The 16,897-nt window shown below is 32.7% G+C and overlaps 4 protein-coding genes across 6 annotated transcripts in view; 1 reads left to right on the top strand and 3 right to left on the bottom strand.

The window, feature by feature from the left end:
• LOC108736389 (baculoviral IAP repeat-containing protein 6) overlaps nt 1-4,946 on the bottom strand; it is a 35,857-nt gene extending 30,911 nt beyond the window's left edge. Inside the window, exons 1-6 of the mRNA XM_025973380.1 lie at nt 4,684-4,946; nt 4,418-4,599; nt 4,234-4,359; nt 3,778-4,013; nt 3,109-3,566; nt 772-1,878 (exon numbers count right to left, since the gene is read on the bottom strand). Of these exons, the coding sequence (XP_025829165.1) occupies nt 772-1,878; nt 3,109-3,566; nt 3,778-4,013; nt 4,234-4,359; nt 4,418-4,599; nt 4,684-4,858 (2,284 nt within the window). The 5' untranslated portion in view covers nt 4,859-4,946. The remainder of the gene's footprint in view (nt 1-771; nt 1,879-3,108; nt 3,567-3,777; nt 4,014-4,233; nt 4,360-4,417; nt 4,600-4,683) is intronic.
• A 205-nt stretch (nt 4,947-5,151) lies between these two features.
• On the top strand, nt 5,152-10,249 carry LOC108736403 (peroxisomal multifunctional enzyme type 2). Of its 3 annotated transcripts, XM_018468811.1 has the most exons (11): nt 5,152-5,505; nt 5,571-5,723; nt 5,785-5,904; nt 6,034-6,230; nt 6,290-6,626; nt 6,758-7,045; nt 7,108-7,302; nt 7,522-7,676; nt 7,731-7,848; nt 9,617-9,805; nt 9,861-10,249. In XM_018468811.1, the coding sequence occupies exons 1-11, from the start codon at nt 5,313-5,315 to the stop codon at nt 10,073-10,075; spliced, it is 2,160 nt and encodes a 719-aa protein (XP_018324313.1). In that variant the 5' UTR covers nt 5,152-5,312; the 3' UTR covers nt 10,076-10,249. The 3 variants fall into 3 exon arrangements, with proteins under 3 accessions (XP_018324313.1, XP_018324315.1, XP_018324314.1); XM_018468813.1 differs by lacking the exons at nt 5,152-5,505; nt 5,571-5,723; nt 5,785-5,904; ... (4 more) ...; nt 7,522-7,676; nt 7,731-7,848 and adding an exon at nt 9,160-9,209; XM_018468812.1 differs by lacking the exons at nt 5,152-5,505; nt 5,571-5,723; nt 5,785-5,904; ... (4 more) ...; nt 7,522-7,676; nt 7,731-7,848 and adding an exon at nt 9,170-9,273.
• Nucleotides 10,250-11,007: 758 nt separating this feature from the next.
• LOC108736420 (DNA repair protein RAD51 homolog 1) lies at nt 11,008-12,595 on the bottom strand. The gene is made up of 5 exons (XM_018468841.1): nt 12,349-12,595; nt 11,946-12,293; nt 11,683-11,891; nt 11,478-11,607; nt 11,008-11,424 (listed from the first exon to the last, which is right to left on the bottom strand). The coding sequence occupies exons 1-5, from the start codon at nt 12,436-12,438 to the stop codon at nt 11,179-11,181; spliced, it is 1,023 nt and encodes a 340-aa protein (XP_018324343.1). The 5' UTR covers nt 12,439-12,595; the 3' UTR covers nt 11,008-11,178.
• Nucleotides 12,596-13,457: 862 nt separating this feature from the next.
• The window catches only part of LOC108736419, a gene marked incomplete at its 5' end in the record, with an annotated part of 20,354 nt that continues 16,914 nt past the window's right edge, over nt 13,458-16,897 (bottom strand). The window contains 5 exons of the mRNA XM_018468839.2: nt 13,458-14,314; nt 14,380-14,511; nt 15,014-15,228; nt 15,382-15,720; nt 15,787-16,368. Coding sequence (XP_018324341.2) covers nt 14,093-14,314; nt 14,380-14,511; nt 15,014-15,228; nt 15,382-15,720; nt 15,787-16,368 — 1,490 coding nt within the window. The remainder of the gene's footprint in view (nt 14,315-14,379; nt 14,512-15,013; nt 15,229-15,381; nt 15,721-15,786; nt 16,369-16,897) is intronic.

Genomic DNA, 16,897 nt, shown 5'->3' with positions numbered 1-16,897 from the left:
TCGTGAGGCCCTTGTTAAACATTTTAAAATGCTACAGCCTGTACCTCAGGGTTGGCACGTTTAAAACAAAGTATTTTAAAATTAAAAATATAATAATAAAACGTCATACATTAAACATTCCTTAAATTCCTTCGGCTAGACGCTAGAGCAAAAGTACTTATTGGTTGAAATAAAGAAAACATCTCAAGGGTTGACATTTTAAAACACAACTAGTTAATGACGTCAACACGCCACTATAAAAAAAATTTGTTTAAAACAAGTTTACTACGTTTAAAACATGTGTTCAAAATATATGTAAAAAAATTGTTTAAAACATATTGTTTTCCAACCCTGCTGTACCTTAAACCAATTCGCTTGTTGTTCCAGCCTCGGATTGATTGGTGATTTATCAAAACTACCTCGGGATGGTGACGGTGACTAACACATTCGAAATCGCGATCTACAACCGGTAGTTTCGATAAATTGCTAGCCAAGAACTTACTGTTATTCATGCAGGTAAGAGAAAATATTACCAAGTACAGAAATTACACATTTCTTTGAACGTGTAGAATATATTTTTTTTATATGAAAATATCACCTGCTTCTCTAAAAACTGTCCTATCAAAATAGGATAGAATTGAACAAAGCATAACACCCGGCATTAAATTGTATTTATTGGGCTTATATTACTTTATTATTTATATGAAAAGATGGCTTACGCTCTCCGATGATTGCATGTACGGTTTAAGATTTATTTAATAGAAAAAACATTACTAAAAAATCGAATCTTACTAGTGCAATAAACTGCCGACATGAACTTTTCTCCATCCATTTTCGCCACTGACACAGTCTTTAACGTGCTAAGATCAATTAGCTGTATAGAACCATCTGAACACACTGCGATGACAGTTCCACTCACTTCAGTTTCAGAAAAGTCTTTCGCAATTCGATCTAGTTGCGGCAGAAGTCTTACTTCGATAGGATTCTCATTACTCGATAGTTCTCTAGCCATTATCGGTTGTTCCACAACCTTCACCATCTTTCCGGAAAAATCTAATGCGTACATCAACAATAGCCCGTTGGACGTCCCACTAGGACTTTGAACCACCACCAAAACGTGCCTGCCGTCGTCTGTAGGAACAATGTGGGAAGCAATCGCGTCTCCGGCGCATTTGTAATTTTCAGGAATTGACATACACTGCACAGCACGCGAATAGTTCAATTTTTTATTAACACGATTACTCTTTAGATCTGCGATGTGATCTGAAATAGTTTTGTCAGTCACAGAATTTGTTTTTTCTATTGGACTGCTGCTCATCGGATACTGAAGCGCATCGAAAGCAGAAGCACTGGTGTCCACTAATCTGGGTCCTGAATGTTTAATGTTATCAGTCGAAGGTGGCAAAAATATCTCGTCGCTTTCGCCAGGAATTAAATTCTGATATAGAACTTGCTCTTTTACTATGTTGTAGGGCTTAAAATCTGATATAAATGTGATTATGTCAGAACCTCCAGTGTTATTGTTTGTTGTGGGTAGGAGTAAATTTTCTGCTTCTTCTAGCATAATGAAGTCTTTAGAATTCACACGGGCATCTGTTGCATCATACTTACTGCTACCATCTAATGTATTAGTTACTTCTAGAGGTTCTTTGACGTACTGAAAGTCGTAGACAACAAAATAGAGGCGGCCATTTTCAGACACTTGCTGATGATGTTCTACCATTACTTCCATATCTTCTTCCACACAAGTTTGTGATTTTGCACTGAATCGTACATTTAATCCGCATATAATACTCGGTCGAATGGTGGAAGTGGTTGAGTGTTGGGGGGTTGTTTTGGCACCTGCTTTTTCTCCGACTATCGTTAAAGCTGTTACTTGTTTTTCAGCTGGATGTTTTACTGTAAATAATTTACTAAATGTAGTATATTTCAAATTATGGTAGTCTTTTGACCACTACGAGATCATTTAATAAATTACCCGAGGAGCGTAAAGTATTGGATGAAAACAAATAATACAAATGCAAAGACACGTTAAAAGATTTGATTCTTAATAATGAATAAGTAAATGACAAATACTACATATGTTGATATATTTATACATATTTATTTATTTAGAATTCATAGGGACACAATGCCCAATGCAAAAATTAAATATAAAATTTTTCTAAAATAAAGCTCTCCCTTGTCTTTGAAATTTATTTTTACATTGTAGGATGCATTATAAACCAGGCCAGTATTTCAACACTCGATGCAAAAGTCGGATCTTGTTTAGAGTATTACTTATTCAGAGTATGCTATTCATATATTCGGTTACATGTAAGAAAGATGTCTTAGCCACCGCTATCTTACTCTAGCAGAGAGCGTTAGTGACCTTGTTTTACGCACCTAACGTGTTAGCAACTGACGTGATGTGCCAAAAAAACGAAAGTTCAGGATCAAATGACTTTAACTAATAATGACATAATCAAGAAGGCGTTCCAAATTACTGCCACTCCCGAATGTTAAACAGCATTTATTTGCCTTTAAGGAAAAAAAGAAGATCACCAGCATACGTTAAGATCTCGGAACCGCTAACGACTAACCTAGCGAATAAAAGAGGACCACAATGAGATCCCTGTGACACTCCACAACTGCTAATAAATTTATCAGAAAGATGGCCGTCAACCTTCACAAATAATTTGCTATATATAAAAATGCAGTGAATCAAGATATTAGAATAACAACTTATGAAGCAAAAATAAGTGATTGGCGCTATCAAAAGCACTTCCCCAATCTGTAACAATTGTATCAACTTGCAGAAGCAACCGACCGAAACTGGCCGACCTATGAATCCACTCTAGTTCAACGAAATTCTATTTTTTAAAACGTTACTTTTTCCATGTTAATTAAATAGAAAGCAAACTGCGCCGTTTACAGGGCTGGGCTGATATATGAAGCTGAAACTTTAAGATACTTTTCTTATTATACATTAGCTAATGGGACCAGAAACAAAAAAAAAACACCCTAATGTACCTACATACTTGTTTTCTGTATATTTTGACTAATGTGTCTGGCAATCCCGACCGCAATATAATATGTGGATTTACATGTCAAAGAACTTCCTCACCAAAAAGATTTAACATTTCTTACTTTCATTATTATCGCACCAAGTGCTCGGTACCCCGAAGTCTTGCGTCAGCTTCTCCAATACATGAGAGTCGAACTGCGTGACGAAAAAAGAATGTGTCCTTTTCACTTTTCCGGTTACGTCATAAACGCTGATAAGTCCCTCTGAATTGGACGTGGCAAACAGATGAGGAACCGAGCTAGTGCCCAGGACATTCACTGGCACCATGTTCCGATAACTGTGAGTGACATCCGCGGCCGGACTCGTCGCGTAGGTCACAGACAACGGTACGTTTTCGGTATACTCACTAAGAACAAACGGACAATTGGGGGAGTGACGTTCGTGCTCACTCCAAGGCTCATCTGTACGTTCCCAGCAAACTAGACAAACAGTACATGTAAAACACATGGCCCTGTCTTTACCGGAGACATTAGGTTGATGATAAAATCCAGCCTGTGCCATCTGATCAGGCAATGCCCATCTAAAAATTATTTAAAACATCAATTACATTACTAGTTTTTATATTATTCCAAACTTAGAATAAAAGCCTAACAATTTAATTTAATAATCAAGAAATTATTAATTCAAAAGATAGCATTACATAGAATACATACATATTACTATTTTCATTTATTAAGTAACTAAATGATAAATATGATTAAAAAAATACGAAAAAAAAATTGTTATATTACTTATAGTCCATGTGTGGCCAATTTGTAAATGTTTCTCTTCTTTTGGCCTCACTGGCCATTGCTCTCCTATCTGAAGCATTTGCCTGCTCTCCAAGCAGTTCTGATAAACGCTCATACACAGCTGAAGCCACCCCAAGTTCTGGTGTGCGCTGATTTTTTACAATTAGTTCTGTAACTGTTGCATTTGTTGCAGAACGAAATGCTTCTAGTGGCAGTTCCAGACAAAGAGTGGTCCACTGTATTAATAAAGAATACTTTGAATACAAGATATAGATATTAACAGAATAAATAAATAAATCAGCTTTATACACTTATCAGATTAATTTATAAATTATCACATGCAATAAGTCAACTTTATCAACATTTATCACAAAATTGTTTACAACTTTTTAGTCATGTCACTTAAAAATTGCAATACTTAAAAACTTTCAAGTTAAAGATAACAATGCAACTCACCTTTTGTGCTTTAATACCTATCTTCAAACACTCCTGAGCTTCTGAAATTTTCTCTGTCAACTCATTAAGTATATCATCGATCCCTGTTACAGCCGCAGACGTTAAACTTTGTTTTAATATGATTGCCTAAATTATCAAACGACAAATTAATGCATAACATTTCATCATTTCATATAATTTTTACCTCAGAAAGTAGAAGTTCTAGTTTTACACTATCCTTTGGTTTACATGTAGGCTTTTGTAATATTGTATCAAGCAACAACACACCATTATAATCTGATCTTACACCAAGAGCCTGGCCATCACAAAACAGCACTCGATCTAACTCAGGTATATACTGACATGCTATTTCATTACCATTTTGTGCTTTAAAAGAGTGAAATACACATTCATTAAATAGGAATTATATAAAATTATTAATAAATTGACCATTTTTATAAACAAACTCACCTGATAAGTTGCTGTTTTGCAGCACGACACCCGAATTGACATCCAAGACGCGGACAATGCCTTCACCGGTACAAATTAAAATTACATTTAACGATGGATGATAAACAATTTGTTTTATTTCCGAATCTACATTTAAATATCCATCTTCTTTTAAGAAAATCAATTCCTCGGCCATTTTGCTAAACACATCTTCCGTCACCGAAAACTACCATTTATAAATTTTTGACTGTTTTTGACAGCGAACTCCAACTTCATGCTGTTGGAAACGTCACGATTTGAAAAAAAAAAAACAGTTGTAACAAGGTTGAAATTCTACCATCACTGATCCATAGATAAGACTGCAGCAGTTATCATCCGATATGAAGATTGATATCGTTGAGTAGTAGTTGGTACCGCTGTGTAATAATAATAATAATAAAGACATAACAAAAATAATATAATCCAACTTCACATGTTAACTGTCAACTTGACGTTTATTATCATTATAATTGACGTTAATAACATAAACAGTAATTGGCAGTAATACCTTTTTTGTAAAAAGTGAAATTGACCTTAGATCTCCATTAATTACTGATACTGAAGATCATTTGCTGTGTCTAATAATTCTTCAAAAATTTAAACAGTAAAAGATGAGTGATTTAAGGTTTGATGGACGAGTTGTCGTAGTTACAGGAGCCGGTGCAGGATTAGGAAGAACTTATGCTTTACTTTTTGCATCTAGGGGAGCAAAAGTTGTTGTAAACGACTTAGGCGGAGGACGTGATGGCGATGGTAAATCAAGTAAAGCTGCTGATAATGTAGTCAATGAAATAAAAACTAGAGGTGTGTAGCTTTCTTTTGTAATGCATTTTATTTTATGTCTAATAAGACTTCTGTACTTTTGAAAGGCGGTACTGCTGTAGCTGACTACAATTCTGTTGTGGAGGGAGAAAAGATTATCAAAACAGCCATTGACAATTTTGGTAGAGTTGATGTACTAATAAATAATGCTGGAATATTGAGAGATAAAAGTTTCATGAAAATAACAGATCACGATTGGGGTAATAAGTTTATAACTTACATATTAAAATGTTAAAGAAACAAAATCACTTTAATTTGTAGATTTAATTCAAGCTGTCCATTTAAAAGGGAGTTTTAAAACAACACAAGCAGCCTTTCCAGTTTTCAAAAAACAGAATTATGGAAGAATTATAATGACTGCATCTACTTCAGGGTTATATGGTAAATGATGAAATAATGATATTCAGTAGTCTTCAATTATTTAAAAACCATCCTCTTGTTTATATATTTGTTTTACTTTTATAATTACATTGAAAAACTTTAAATATTAATATGTACTAATTAATGCAGGAAATTTTGGGCAAGCAAACTATTCAGCTGCAAAAATGGGCTTAGTAGGCTTAGCAAATACAGTAGCAATTGAAGGCGAGCGTTACAATATTCACTGTAACATTATAGTACCAACGGCTGCCAGTCGTTTAACACAAGATATAATGCCTCCTGACTTATTTGAAGCCCTTAAACCTGATTTAATAGCCCCTGTAGTTGTGAGTTTTGGTCATGTTTTATTGTTATCACTAAATAAATAAATTATTTTCTGTTACAGGCTTATCTATGTCATGAAAGTTGTCTGGAAAATGGAGCTATTATTGAGTCTGGTGGTGGTTGGGCGGGAAAATGTCAAATTCTTAGAGCCAATGGTGCAATTCTTCGAAAAAATTTGACTGAAGACGTTTCAATAGAAAACGTTCAGAAGCTGTGGGAACAAATTATTGACACAAAGAATGGTAAATGCTTGGGATCAGGTCGTGAGGTGGTCATAGCTTTGGTTGAGGTGCTGGAAAAGCTTAGGAATGGAGACATTAAAAGTATACAAAATGAAGAAGATGGAACCGATGAATTTTCATTTAATAATAGAGATCTTATTATTTATGCTTTAGGAAGTAAGTAACCAGATAAAAATATTTTTACTGTTACTAGTAAAATAAATTAATGAACTATATTAAAATAAAATATTATAAACTATGATATTAATTAGAAAAGAAAACCAATTATTTTTAAAAATACTTATTAGTCGGCGCATCGGTTTCCAAAAAAGAAGAACTCAGATACCTTTACGAAAATGATGCCGATTTTTCACCCTTGCCCCTTTTCTTCATTCAACCGGCTCTCCAGGCCGTCATGTCTTCTTCTCAAATAACCACCGCTATTCCGGGGAGAAACATAAGCCTAGAACAAATTTTACATGGAGAGCAGTATCTGGAAATCCTGAATGACTTACCTACAGAAGGCAAGCTCATATCATGCCCTAAACTTGTCGAAGTTCTGGACAAAGGTTCAGGAGCGCTTCTCGTAACAGAAGGTATAAAATGAACGTACAATTCTTTGAACAAAACTTGAAAACTGTGTTGATTTTTAATACAGTGGATACGTGTGATAAAAATGGAAAATCCTTGACAAGAAATCAAATAGTTGCCTTCGCCAAGGGAGCCGGCAATTTTGGAGGAAGTAGGACAGGGAGCAAAATTGTCCCATGTGGAATCAAACCTTCTAGAAAACCTGATTTATCATTGTCACAAAAGACAAGCATTGACCAGGCGGCTTTGTACAGACTTTCAGGTAAAATTAGTAATAATTTAAATTGTATCTGGGTAAGCATGAGCAAACTATCCCTGAAGGATATAAATCAATTCCAGTAGTAACATAAAGAATATGAGACTCGTAGCCCAGGGACAGTTTACCTACTCTTACCTTTCTATGGTCCCTTTTTTGGTACAGTAGAATTTAAAAGATGCATAAAAAAATATTAAAACTAAACAAAATAATCTTTTTTATCAGGTGATACTAATCCATTACATATTGACCCTAATATGGCAGCAATTGTAGGGTATGATAGTCCCATTTTACATGGTCTTTGCACTTTGGGGTTCTCTGTGAGATTGGTTTTAGCTGGATTTGCTAACTATGATAGCCGTTTGTTTAGAGCTGTTAAGGTAAAGAGCAAAATTACATAAGATACTTTAATATATTTCTTTTATTTGGTTTAGGCACGTTTTACGAAGCCTGTAATTCCTGGACAAACTTTAAAAGTTAATATGTGGCAAGAAGGGAATAGAATACACTTTGAAACTGTTATTGCTGAAACGAATACTCCTGTGATCACTGGTGAGTTTTAATAAAAGTACATATGTAATTTAAACCAGATGATAGTATTTTGAGTGATAAAATATATTTTTATATAATTATATATTTTTATTCAGTGTATATAACGTTCGCTGTCAGGCAATAAACGAGCAGTATTCTGCTAAGATACTATTTTCGTGACACGTGTGTAAAATCCTTATGAAAATTGTTTACTGGGTGGCCATAAGGATGCTGGCGGTCCCCAGCTGGAATTATTCAAACCTCAAGGACAAACAATGACTTTGGGAAAAAATAGCGATCTTTTGGCCAACTGGCACATGATTTCATTAGTTAATTTATGTGCCACTCACAAAATATAAAGATTTTAAGTAGAGGCCAGTAAAAAAAATATTACCAAAGTAAATGGCTTCTGAAGACTTCCAACGGTCCTCATAGTACCTGAATGATATCCGCCTGAGAGACGCCGGCGTTCATTATGACAGCGAACGTGATATAACGATATTGTGAGTGTGCAGTTGAATGTTGTACAAGACATTGATTTCTATTTTGAAAACTCTAATTGTATAGAAGTCAATACAAATTGTTCAGGTAAATAATCCAATTTATTAACAAAGTTCAAAACAAATGAGCGAATCGTCGGAAAATAAATTGGATTTTTCACCTGAACAGTTCGTATTTACTTCTGTACAGTTGTACAAGAAACTCAAGTTGATTTTCTAGTACAGCTTTTGATAAATATACTAGAATCACCTCTGGTTGAGATTAACTAAATTTATTTTACTTAACATAAGAAAAAAAAATGTACTGTATCGGGACTCGAACTCTGACCGCGCGCGTTGCAGTTTCATTCCTTGCTTTTTTTATAATAAATACTGAAGAAATGTTGGACAAATTTTGACGTTCACATATTGTTATATTGGATTCATAATAAATTTTCATCTGTTTTAATGATCAAAATTAATTTTTTACTCATAACCATTACATAAATTTCTTTAGAATTGTTGCTATTGTGCAGACAATTATATACCTTATCACAATAAAATAAAAGTATTTCAAAATTTTCTAACGATAAGGGCCTGAAAATAATATCAATCTTCATTTATGGTTAGATTATAGGTTACATGTGAAAGTAGATAAAAATATAATTTTTATTTTTGCCTGCTAGTTGTATCGTGTTAAATGTGATTTAAATCAGTATTATCGCTACCGAAAATATTTGTATAAATGCAAGATCAATAATTAACTGTCAGCAATACCTAACCTCAATTTAGGGTGTAACAATGCTGATACATCCTTTTGCTATTTTCTATTATTATTAACAATTGTGGTTATAATAATTTTTTTAATTTTAGTATTTAAATTTATTTGTTTTAATTCTAAGTGTAAGTTAAATTGAGCTTTTTTTTAACGTTTTTTTTGATCTTTTGAAAATATTGAAGAGTACAGGTAATAATGAGCACCCTAATTGTAGAAATATGCACAAAACCTTGCAAATATTATTTTTCATTGTTTTTACAACAGATATACATTTGATTAATATTTCTCATATACCATTTATGAACCTTTGACTTTATGACTGTCATTAATTACACACTTGTGCGATGTAGAAGATGATAGACGCATTTTACCGTTTATTCATCGATTAGGTTTTACATTTTAAATTTTTCAGTTACAATCAACCTTGAAATTTCTTATTATCTCTGTACAAAGTTTTACTTTAAAAGATTGCATCACAATTGGCTTATCATTGATTGCAGTTTAATAAGAAATTTCACCAACGTTTTTGCAGGTGCTTACGTAGATTTAAAGTCTGTTGTTGAACTAAAAATGCCTGAAAAAGAATCATCACAACTTCAAAGTGACGCAATTTTTGAATTTATAATTGATAGAGTTAAAAATGATCCAGCTAAAGCAAAAGCTATAAATGCAGTGTTTCTTTATAACATCACTAAAGATGGAAAACAAGTCAAACAGTGGAGTAAGTCACACTAATCTTAATTTTTTTTAAAGTAGTAATTTATGTACTTTTGTAGCTATGGATTTAAAGAATGCTCAAGTTTATGAAGGTCTTCCCAAGGAAGGTAAACCAAATACGACTTTAACGGTATCTGATGAAGACTTCATGGAATTAGCAGTGGGTAAATTAAATCCCCAAGCTGCATTTATGAAAGGGAAATTAAAAATTGCCGGAAATATTATGTTAGCACAGAAATTAACGCCATTGCTTAAGGCTGAGGCAAAATTGTAATTAGCTTATAGTTTAAAATAAGTTTTATACAAAAGAAAATTTGAAGGGAAGGGTCTGGGATGGACTTAATATCATTACAGTATCATTGTTTGCACTAAGATGTACTCTTATCTATATATTTTGTTAATTGTTATGGGAAACTTTTTAAGAATAAAGAATTTCTTATTATCTTCATTCTTTTTTAAAGAATAACTTGAAGAAATTCAATTCAAAGAAAAATAAATAACTACTTCAAATGAAGAATGTGTAAGGTGACAACTTTTCAACATTTGCCTCTGTATAAAGAAGAGTACAAAAAAGGAAAACCTACATATAGATTAGTAACAGTTGGAAGTGAAATTGTACAAAAGAAGGTGCTAGCTGATTTTAATATAAGAGTAGAGATAGCAAAGGACAATATTAAAGATATATTCTAAAAGCATGAATAAGAGATAAAAGATATCAAATGTGTAGAAGTAATCTAAACTTTCTTAAGATTTTAATAATGGTTTTCTTATGGTAAACGTATAAATTTTGGTTGACAAATATTTATGTCAAGCCAAAGGTCCTGGGTTCGATTCCCGGTGAGGTATGGGTGTGACAACAGCAACAATTTTCCTTTGAGGTAATTTGTAGTAGGAAAATTAAAAATAAATATGAACTTTCATTAAACCCGTGAAATAAATGAATAAATAAATATATAAACATAAACGGTGCCACAGACCCATTACGGAAAATGCATCGAGAAGAAACTATATATATAATTCAGTAGTTTACCGTATGAGAAGGCAATGGAATACTCTTCCCAGTGAGCTGTTGAATATTAATTCTGTTAAATTATTTAAGAGCCGCGTTAGTTTGCACGCGCAACAGCAGTACCTTTTATATGTTCATAAGTCTCATACTAGTAGTATAGGGCATTCTTGTCTGTTGATTTTTCAAAATACAAAACATTCAGATAAGAGTTACCATGTTTAAAATTTTATATCTTTCATTTGCCTTTTTAATAAAATTATAGCTAATTTTACAAGTAAAGTTAATCAAAAAAACAATATACACATATATCTGAATTGTAACAATATTTTCTAGGCAAATGCAGGAAGGAATTTATTTTAAATTATAACTTATTCTTTTGCATCCCCAATGCCGTCAGGATTAATAGCAAACATTGCTTCTGATTCAGGTAAGCAAGGCGAATCGTATATTTTACAAATTCGTGTATCACCTCTTCCTTTACGTAAGTATAGCCTTGTAGTGGATGCATGTGCAATTATGTTACCTCCAATAGGTTTTTTAGGATCAGCATTAAACATAGCTGCTCCGTCAACTTGAGCTACTACTTGATTTGTTATTACAACAGCAACGCCAAACTAAAAATGTATCTTTTTATGGGAGCATAAGTGTTTTTATAAGAAAAACATACCTCATCTGCTAATCGAAGTAACATCCTCATAAATCTTGCTAAATGCATTTGTCTTGCAGACAATTCTCCTCTTCCAGAATAATCAGTTCTGTATAAAGCAGTTGCACTGTCCACAATTATTAAGCAGTATCTGGAAAACAATATATAATTGTATTTGCTAACAAAGAATTTAAAAAACCAATCGCAAATTTAAGCAGATCATTACCTGGATTCTACCATCATTGCTGCAGCTTGAATTAAAAGTTCTGTTTGATGGTCAGTGTTATATGCTCTGGCATAAGCTACATTATCAAGAACATCTTGACCAGACATTTTGTACCTTTCTGCAACAGCAAGCAATCGTTCTGGTCGAAAAGTGCCTTCGGTATCAATATACAAGCATTTTCCTTCACCTCCATTATTTTCAATAGGTAACTGTAAACAATGTCAATAGTAAATTGTTTACTTATACACAAGTAGGACAGTTACCTGACACGTAACAGCCAATGTGTGACAAATTTGCGTCTTTCCAGTTCTAAATTCTCCAAATATTTCAGTAATTGACCCAGTTTCAACACCACCTCCCAAAAGACGGTCTAGTTCTTGAGAGCCAGTTGTTAATTGAATAATTTCTTGTCTTTTTTGATGGAATTCAGTAGCTGTAGTGAACCCCAAAGGCACTATTTTGGATGCCTCGACATGAATTTTTTCAGCTTTAGCATCAGAAATACCTTTTATAGAGATCAGGAATTTTTTAGGAGCATATGCAATAGATTCAACTGTATGATAGCCTGCCTCTTCCAGTTTTTTAATATCACCATTACTTATACCATTTCCCTTCAAATAATTTCACTAACACTTATTTTCACATAAATTTATAGTAACTACATACCTCAAGTCGAGCAATCGGAGTAGGGCCAAAATCGTCTGCTTCTTCTTCCGCCGTTTTTGTTGATGATGACGATAAAGCAACTTCACTCATATTTATTTCAACTACTAAGAAGAATATATATTTAATTAGCGTAATTATTCACATTAGTGATTAGTAATAAATAATATATTGCAATGTTTAAACCGCCAAAGTAACCTTTTTATTTTTAAATTTAAGCACTTGATAACAATCATAGATAATAGATACACAAAGGGTAACAATCCTAAACCATAGACAATCATAGATACAATTGACAATCGTAGAATGTATAGAAAGTCTATATAGAACATGGAACTAAAAGCTCTGTAGAACTGAAACTTAGTAGGTGTAAGTCGAGTGAATCTGGCACCAGATATAAATAATCCACTTTTTTAAACTTTAACAATAAATTGTGCATCGTTTGCGGGTTCTAAATATGTAAGTATCATATTTGTGCGTCCTCCATCAATTCTGTTAAAAAAGGAAATTGTTTTGGGTACAAATGGAAATTAAATGTCAATTTATTCAAAAACTACTGACGATATGATAACTTAATTGACGCCAATTGTTTGCGTGTCATTTGTGCTTGAAGACTGATCTAATATGGTAAGCGGAATTATTGCGTATAATACATAGACGAATACTACTACTTTTCATTGATATTACTAATATGCGTGCGCCATTGGTAATCATAGATAATAATATGAACATAGTAATGTAATGACAAATTTAGTATTTGCAATTATTACAAATTATATAAAAATAAACTCCCCTTTCCATAATTGTTCAGTCTTCAGGCACAAATGACATTCAATCAATTGGCGTCAATTAAATTATCATATTTTCAGTAGTTTTTTAATAAATTGGCATTTAATTTCCACCTGCACTCAAAACAATTTTTCTTTCTTTTAACAGAACTAATGGACTCACAATTGTGATACTTACATATCTTACTTACTTACTTAATATTAACCAAAAGTAACTCAACTAACTAGTCAGTAAAATGCATGCCTACAAAAAATCCTTATCAATTTATAATTTTGATTTCAATGTTTCTAGATGTTTTTTAAAGACCTATTCAAAATAAGCAATTAAAGTAAAAAAATGTAGCATACTTTATTAAACTGATAATTGATACTTAAATTAAACATGAGTCTTGTTTTGCCTAAACCACCACTGATGTGTTTTAGTTAAAATACAAAAAAATTTAGAATTAAAGATTGTAAAATACAATGTGCTTATTAATATTGAGAAATAAAATCGAAGTCAACAAGGGATTTACACGATAATAATCAAATAATAAATTGGTAAAATTTAACAGTTTCGGTATAACAAAAAACTGCTCGGAATGTTTTTTTTTTAAACAGATGTATGATGATTACATAACAATAAAAAATACATGAAAAACCTTTCATCAGTCTTCGTCAAATAACGTAAAAAAACTCTCCGAACAAATAAAAAAAAACCTATACAATATATGCTGAAAGAGAAAACATATATGTAGACTTGAAAAATTTTACTTATTAAATAGAAACGTATAAAAAGGCGTATCTTTAAATATAAAATATAAATAAAAAAAAAAAGAGTCCGTTAAATAATATATCACCTCATTTTAGCTTAAGATCGTAATATTTTAAAATTTCGAACATGTATAGACAGAATTTATCTTCTTGCTTTTTTTCTACGGAGTAATCAATTTAAAAATAGGCTAAAATTAAGGCAAATCTCAGCTGGATTCGGGAACAAATATTTGAATGTTGTCAATATTCCTCTGCTCTTTCATAGCCTTTCTTCTTGCCTCAATCATTTGTTTTCTTTGAGCATCCCTCTGTTTTTTAGCCTCTTGACTAGCTGCTGACATGGGTTTTGGAACTTTTTTTAATTTTGCAACTCCGTTCACACCATTACCCTTCTTCATTCCGTTATCTACTGTGTCATTAGATTGTTTCTTAAATGAAAAAGAACAAATTCAGAATATTAACACAGTTATATTTTAATGCATTTTTTTCTTACTTCTACCCAATTGTTCACTCTAAGTTCATCAATTTCTTTAAAAATGTCGTTTACTTGTTCCACTTGCAACAATACCATGTCCCAGAAGCCCTGAAGATCCTCATTTGTAGTGGGGAACGCGTCATTTTCACACTAGTAACAGTGATAGTGTTATTTTCAAATTTCAAAGAGCATAACATCAGGAATGCCAAATAAAATGGTGAATTTACAACTTCACAATTTTTTATGACTTGCTGATGCATCAATACTTTGAGATGCCTTCAATTCAAAATAAATCAATTTTTTATAATCCTCGCTTGGAAAATGGTTGCCAAATACTTTTCAATGTGAACGAATATGTGAGAGAGAAATTGTAAAAAAGGTTTTCTTGTAGTTGTACTATGTAAGTTATCGAAATATATATATCTAAATACTTGGTAAAAAATAACTTTCATTCGTTATAATTCTACAAGTCAATTCATTTTCTTTTCAGAAAGCCTCAACACCAGTTTTTAAACTCTGTTTTATTGTTTGTAGAAGGCATTCGTCTGTTTTTTTTTTTAGAATTCTAACTGCATATTACAAATTAATGTTGAGAGTAATTATTAGTTACAGAAAATATAAGAAATTCACTAAATAATGCTGACTGACTTACTCTACTGATATTATTTGCACAAAGTCCCCGAAACTGTTGCATCTTCTGAGATGTTAAAAGCCTAGCCTTGCCTGAAGCTGACCGTAATTTTCCTTTAATTTCCTCTGATAACGAAAGATTTTCCAGCTCATTTTCTATTTGATTGGCCAATTGCAGTAATCTTTCCGTTTCGGCATCAAGAATTTTTAGGAAATAGTGACCGTCCTTCACTGTCTCTGAAATATTTTACATTATATAATTATTAAATCTTGTAAGCCAACAACACCATAGCAATGTTGTTCTATTGGGATATCAAAGAGTATCTTAACAAAGTGGTTGTAACTCATAGAAACACATACAGTAGCTTTTAATTATTCATTATCACTTACCGTCTTTTAGAGTGATTTCAGACAATTTCCCGTTAACGCATTTTCTAAGACTCGGCATAATTACATCTTCGTTATTTACGTTTCCATTAATTTTTTTTGTATTAGTAACGACGGACTCTAGTATTTCTCCATTTTTCTTCGTTTCTTCCTTTAAGTTCAAGGAAGCGTTACCTTTTTGGATAACAGAATCCAGACTCTTCTTAGGACTAATAATCGGCAGTTGAGCACGAAACTCCGGTCGTAGATGTCTCATAACTGGAAGTGTGGGGCTGCTGCAGCTTTGCTTCATGTGGGATTCGTCGCATTTCGTCCCTTCATCAAAAGATGTTGAATGCTTACCTGGGGACACGTTTAAATCGATATTATTGCGGGGTGCCTCAAAACTGCGGCCCTGTAGACGTTTACTGATAAAAAATCCCTGAGCTAACGCTCCTGGTCCATACAGACGTTCCACCCTCTGTTGGATGAAAGATTTAGTTTCGGTTTCGTCTTTACATTCTTTAGCCGTGCTCCTATTGTGGGCACTGGAAGTCGACGTGGCCCCAGAGAAACATTTACTAGTGTAGTGGCCCATGTAAGAGCTTTTGCTCTCGTGGGTTTGATAGAAGATCCTGCTGGAAGTAGAAAAGTACTCGTGATGAGACATACTACTGTGGTTTGCCATGATGTTGTTGTCCTTGCTGTTTTGCTGTCTTTTTGTGTTGCTTATTGGTAGTGGTACCACAGTAGGTGGAGAAAGCAGATTGTTCCTTACTGAATAGTCGGCAACAGGTTCGTTATAAGGTCCTGTCAAATCTCCATCCTGAATACGATGAGGAGAAACATCTCTTGATTTAGATAAACGATCCGAATTATAGTTGGTGGTTGTAGAGTAGCCGTTGACGGTACAAGCAAGACTTAAATATGAAGGAAGGTGGGGTTCAAGCTGAGGAGACGTAGACAAACGAATACTTTTCAAAGTGGTCGTAGAAGATTGGTCAGATTGGCCTGTAGAACAAAATATCCATACAAATATATTACATTTGTGTGAAAAAAAAAACATAAGTCTGGTGAATTGGTCCTTTACTTAAAAAAATAGTGAGTTTTAGGCCCTTCAATTACTTTTATTGCATTATAATAAAAAAAATGAATAAATTAATTAAAAAAGATGTTTTCTACTATTCATTTTTTTTTTAAAGCTAATTAACTTAGTAATTTAAAGCTTTCAGAATGTCAACAATCTGATATATCCCAAAAAAAAATGTGAGTGAGATATGTATATCTCATGGGGCTTATGGCTGTTACTACTTTTTTTTTTTAATATGTTCTTTTACAATTTACAATCTTAAGGTTTACTTTATAGATGATAATTTTATAGTTTTTTTCACATCTTGAATAAATTCGTTTGATATTTTTTAAGTATGAGATATTTAGACAAATTTAGGGTAAATCTTATAACTTTTTGTTTTTGCTTAATCAATTAATGGACAAAAATCACCCTATAATTGGTAATTATTCCTTTTTAACTGGTTTATAC

Source organism: Agrilus planipennis, unplaced genomic scaffold (genome assembly GCF_000699045.2).
Source record: "Agrilus planipennis isolate EAB-ADULT unplaced genomic scaffold, Apla_2.0 scaffold149, whole genome shotgun sequence".
In the NCBI taxonomy this organism is placed as follows: Eukaryota; Metazoa; Arthropoda; class Insecta; order Coleoptera; family Buprestidae; genus Agrilus; species Agrilus planipennis.
This window is presented reverse-complemented; position numbering and strand designations above follow the sequence as displayed.

Excerpts from the sequence above, each read along its gene's own strand:
- LOC108736403 (XM_018468811.1), top strand. The coding sequence starts at position 5,313 with ATGAGTGATTTAAGGTTTGATGGACGAGTTGTCGTAGTTACAGGAGCC. Across the intron at positions 5,724-5,784 it reads AATAACAGATCACGATTGGG|ATTTAATTCAAGCTGTCCAT; the intron begins GTAATAAGTTTA and ends TTTAATTTGTAG. Across the intron at positions 7,303-7,521 it reads GGCTTTGTACAGACTTTCAG|GTGATACTAATCCATTACAT; the intron begins GTAAAATTAGTA and ends CTTTTTTATCAG.
- LOC108736420 (XM_018468841.1), bottom strand. The coding sequence starts at position 12,438 with ATGAGTGAAGTTGCTTTATCGTCATCATCAACAAAAACGGCGGAAGAA. Across the intron at positions 12,294-12,348 it reads CTCCGATTGCTCGACTTGAG|GGAAATGGTATAAGTAATGG; the intron begins GTATGTAGTTAC and ends AATTATTTGAAG. Across the intron at positions 11,425-11,477 it reads TACTTCGATTAGCAGATGAG|TTTGGCGTTGCTGTTGTAAT; the intron begins GTATGTTTTTCT and ends ATACATTTTTAG.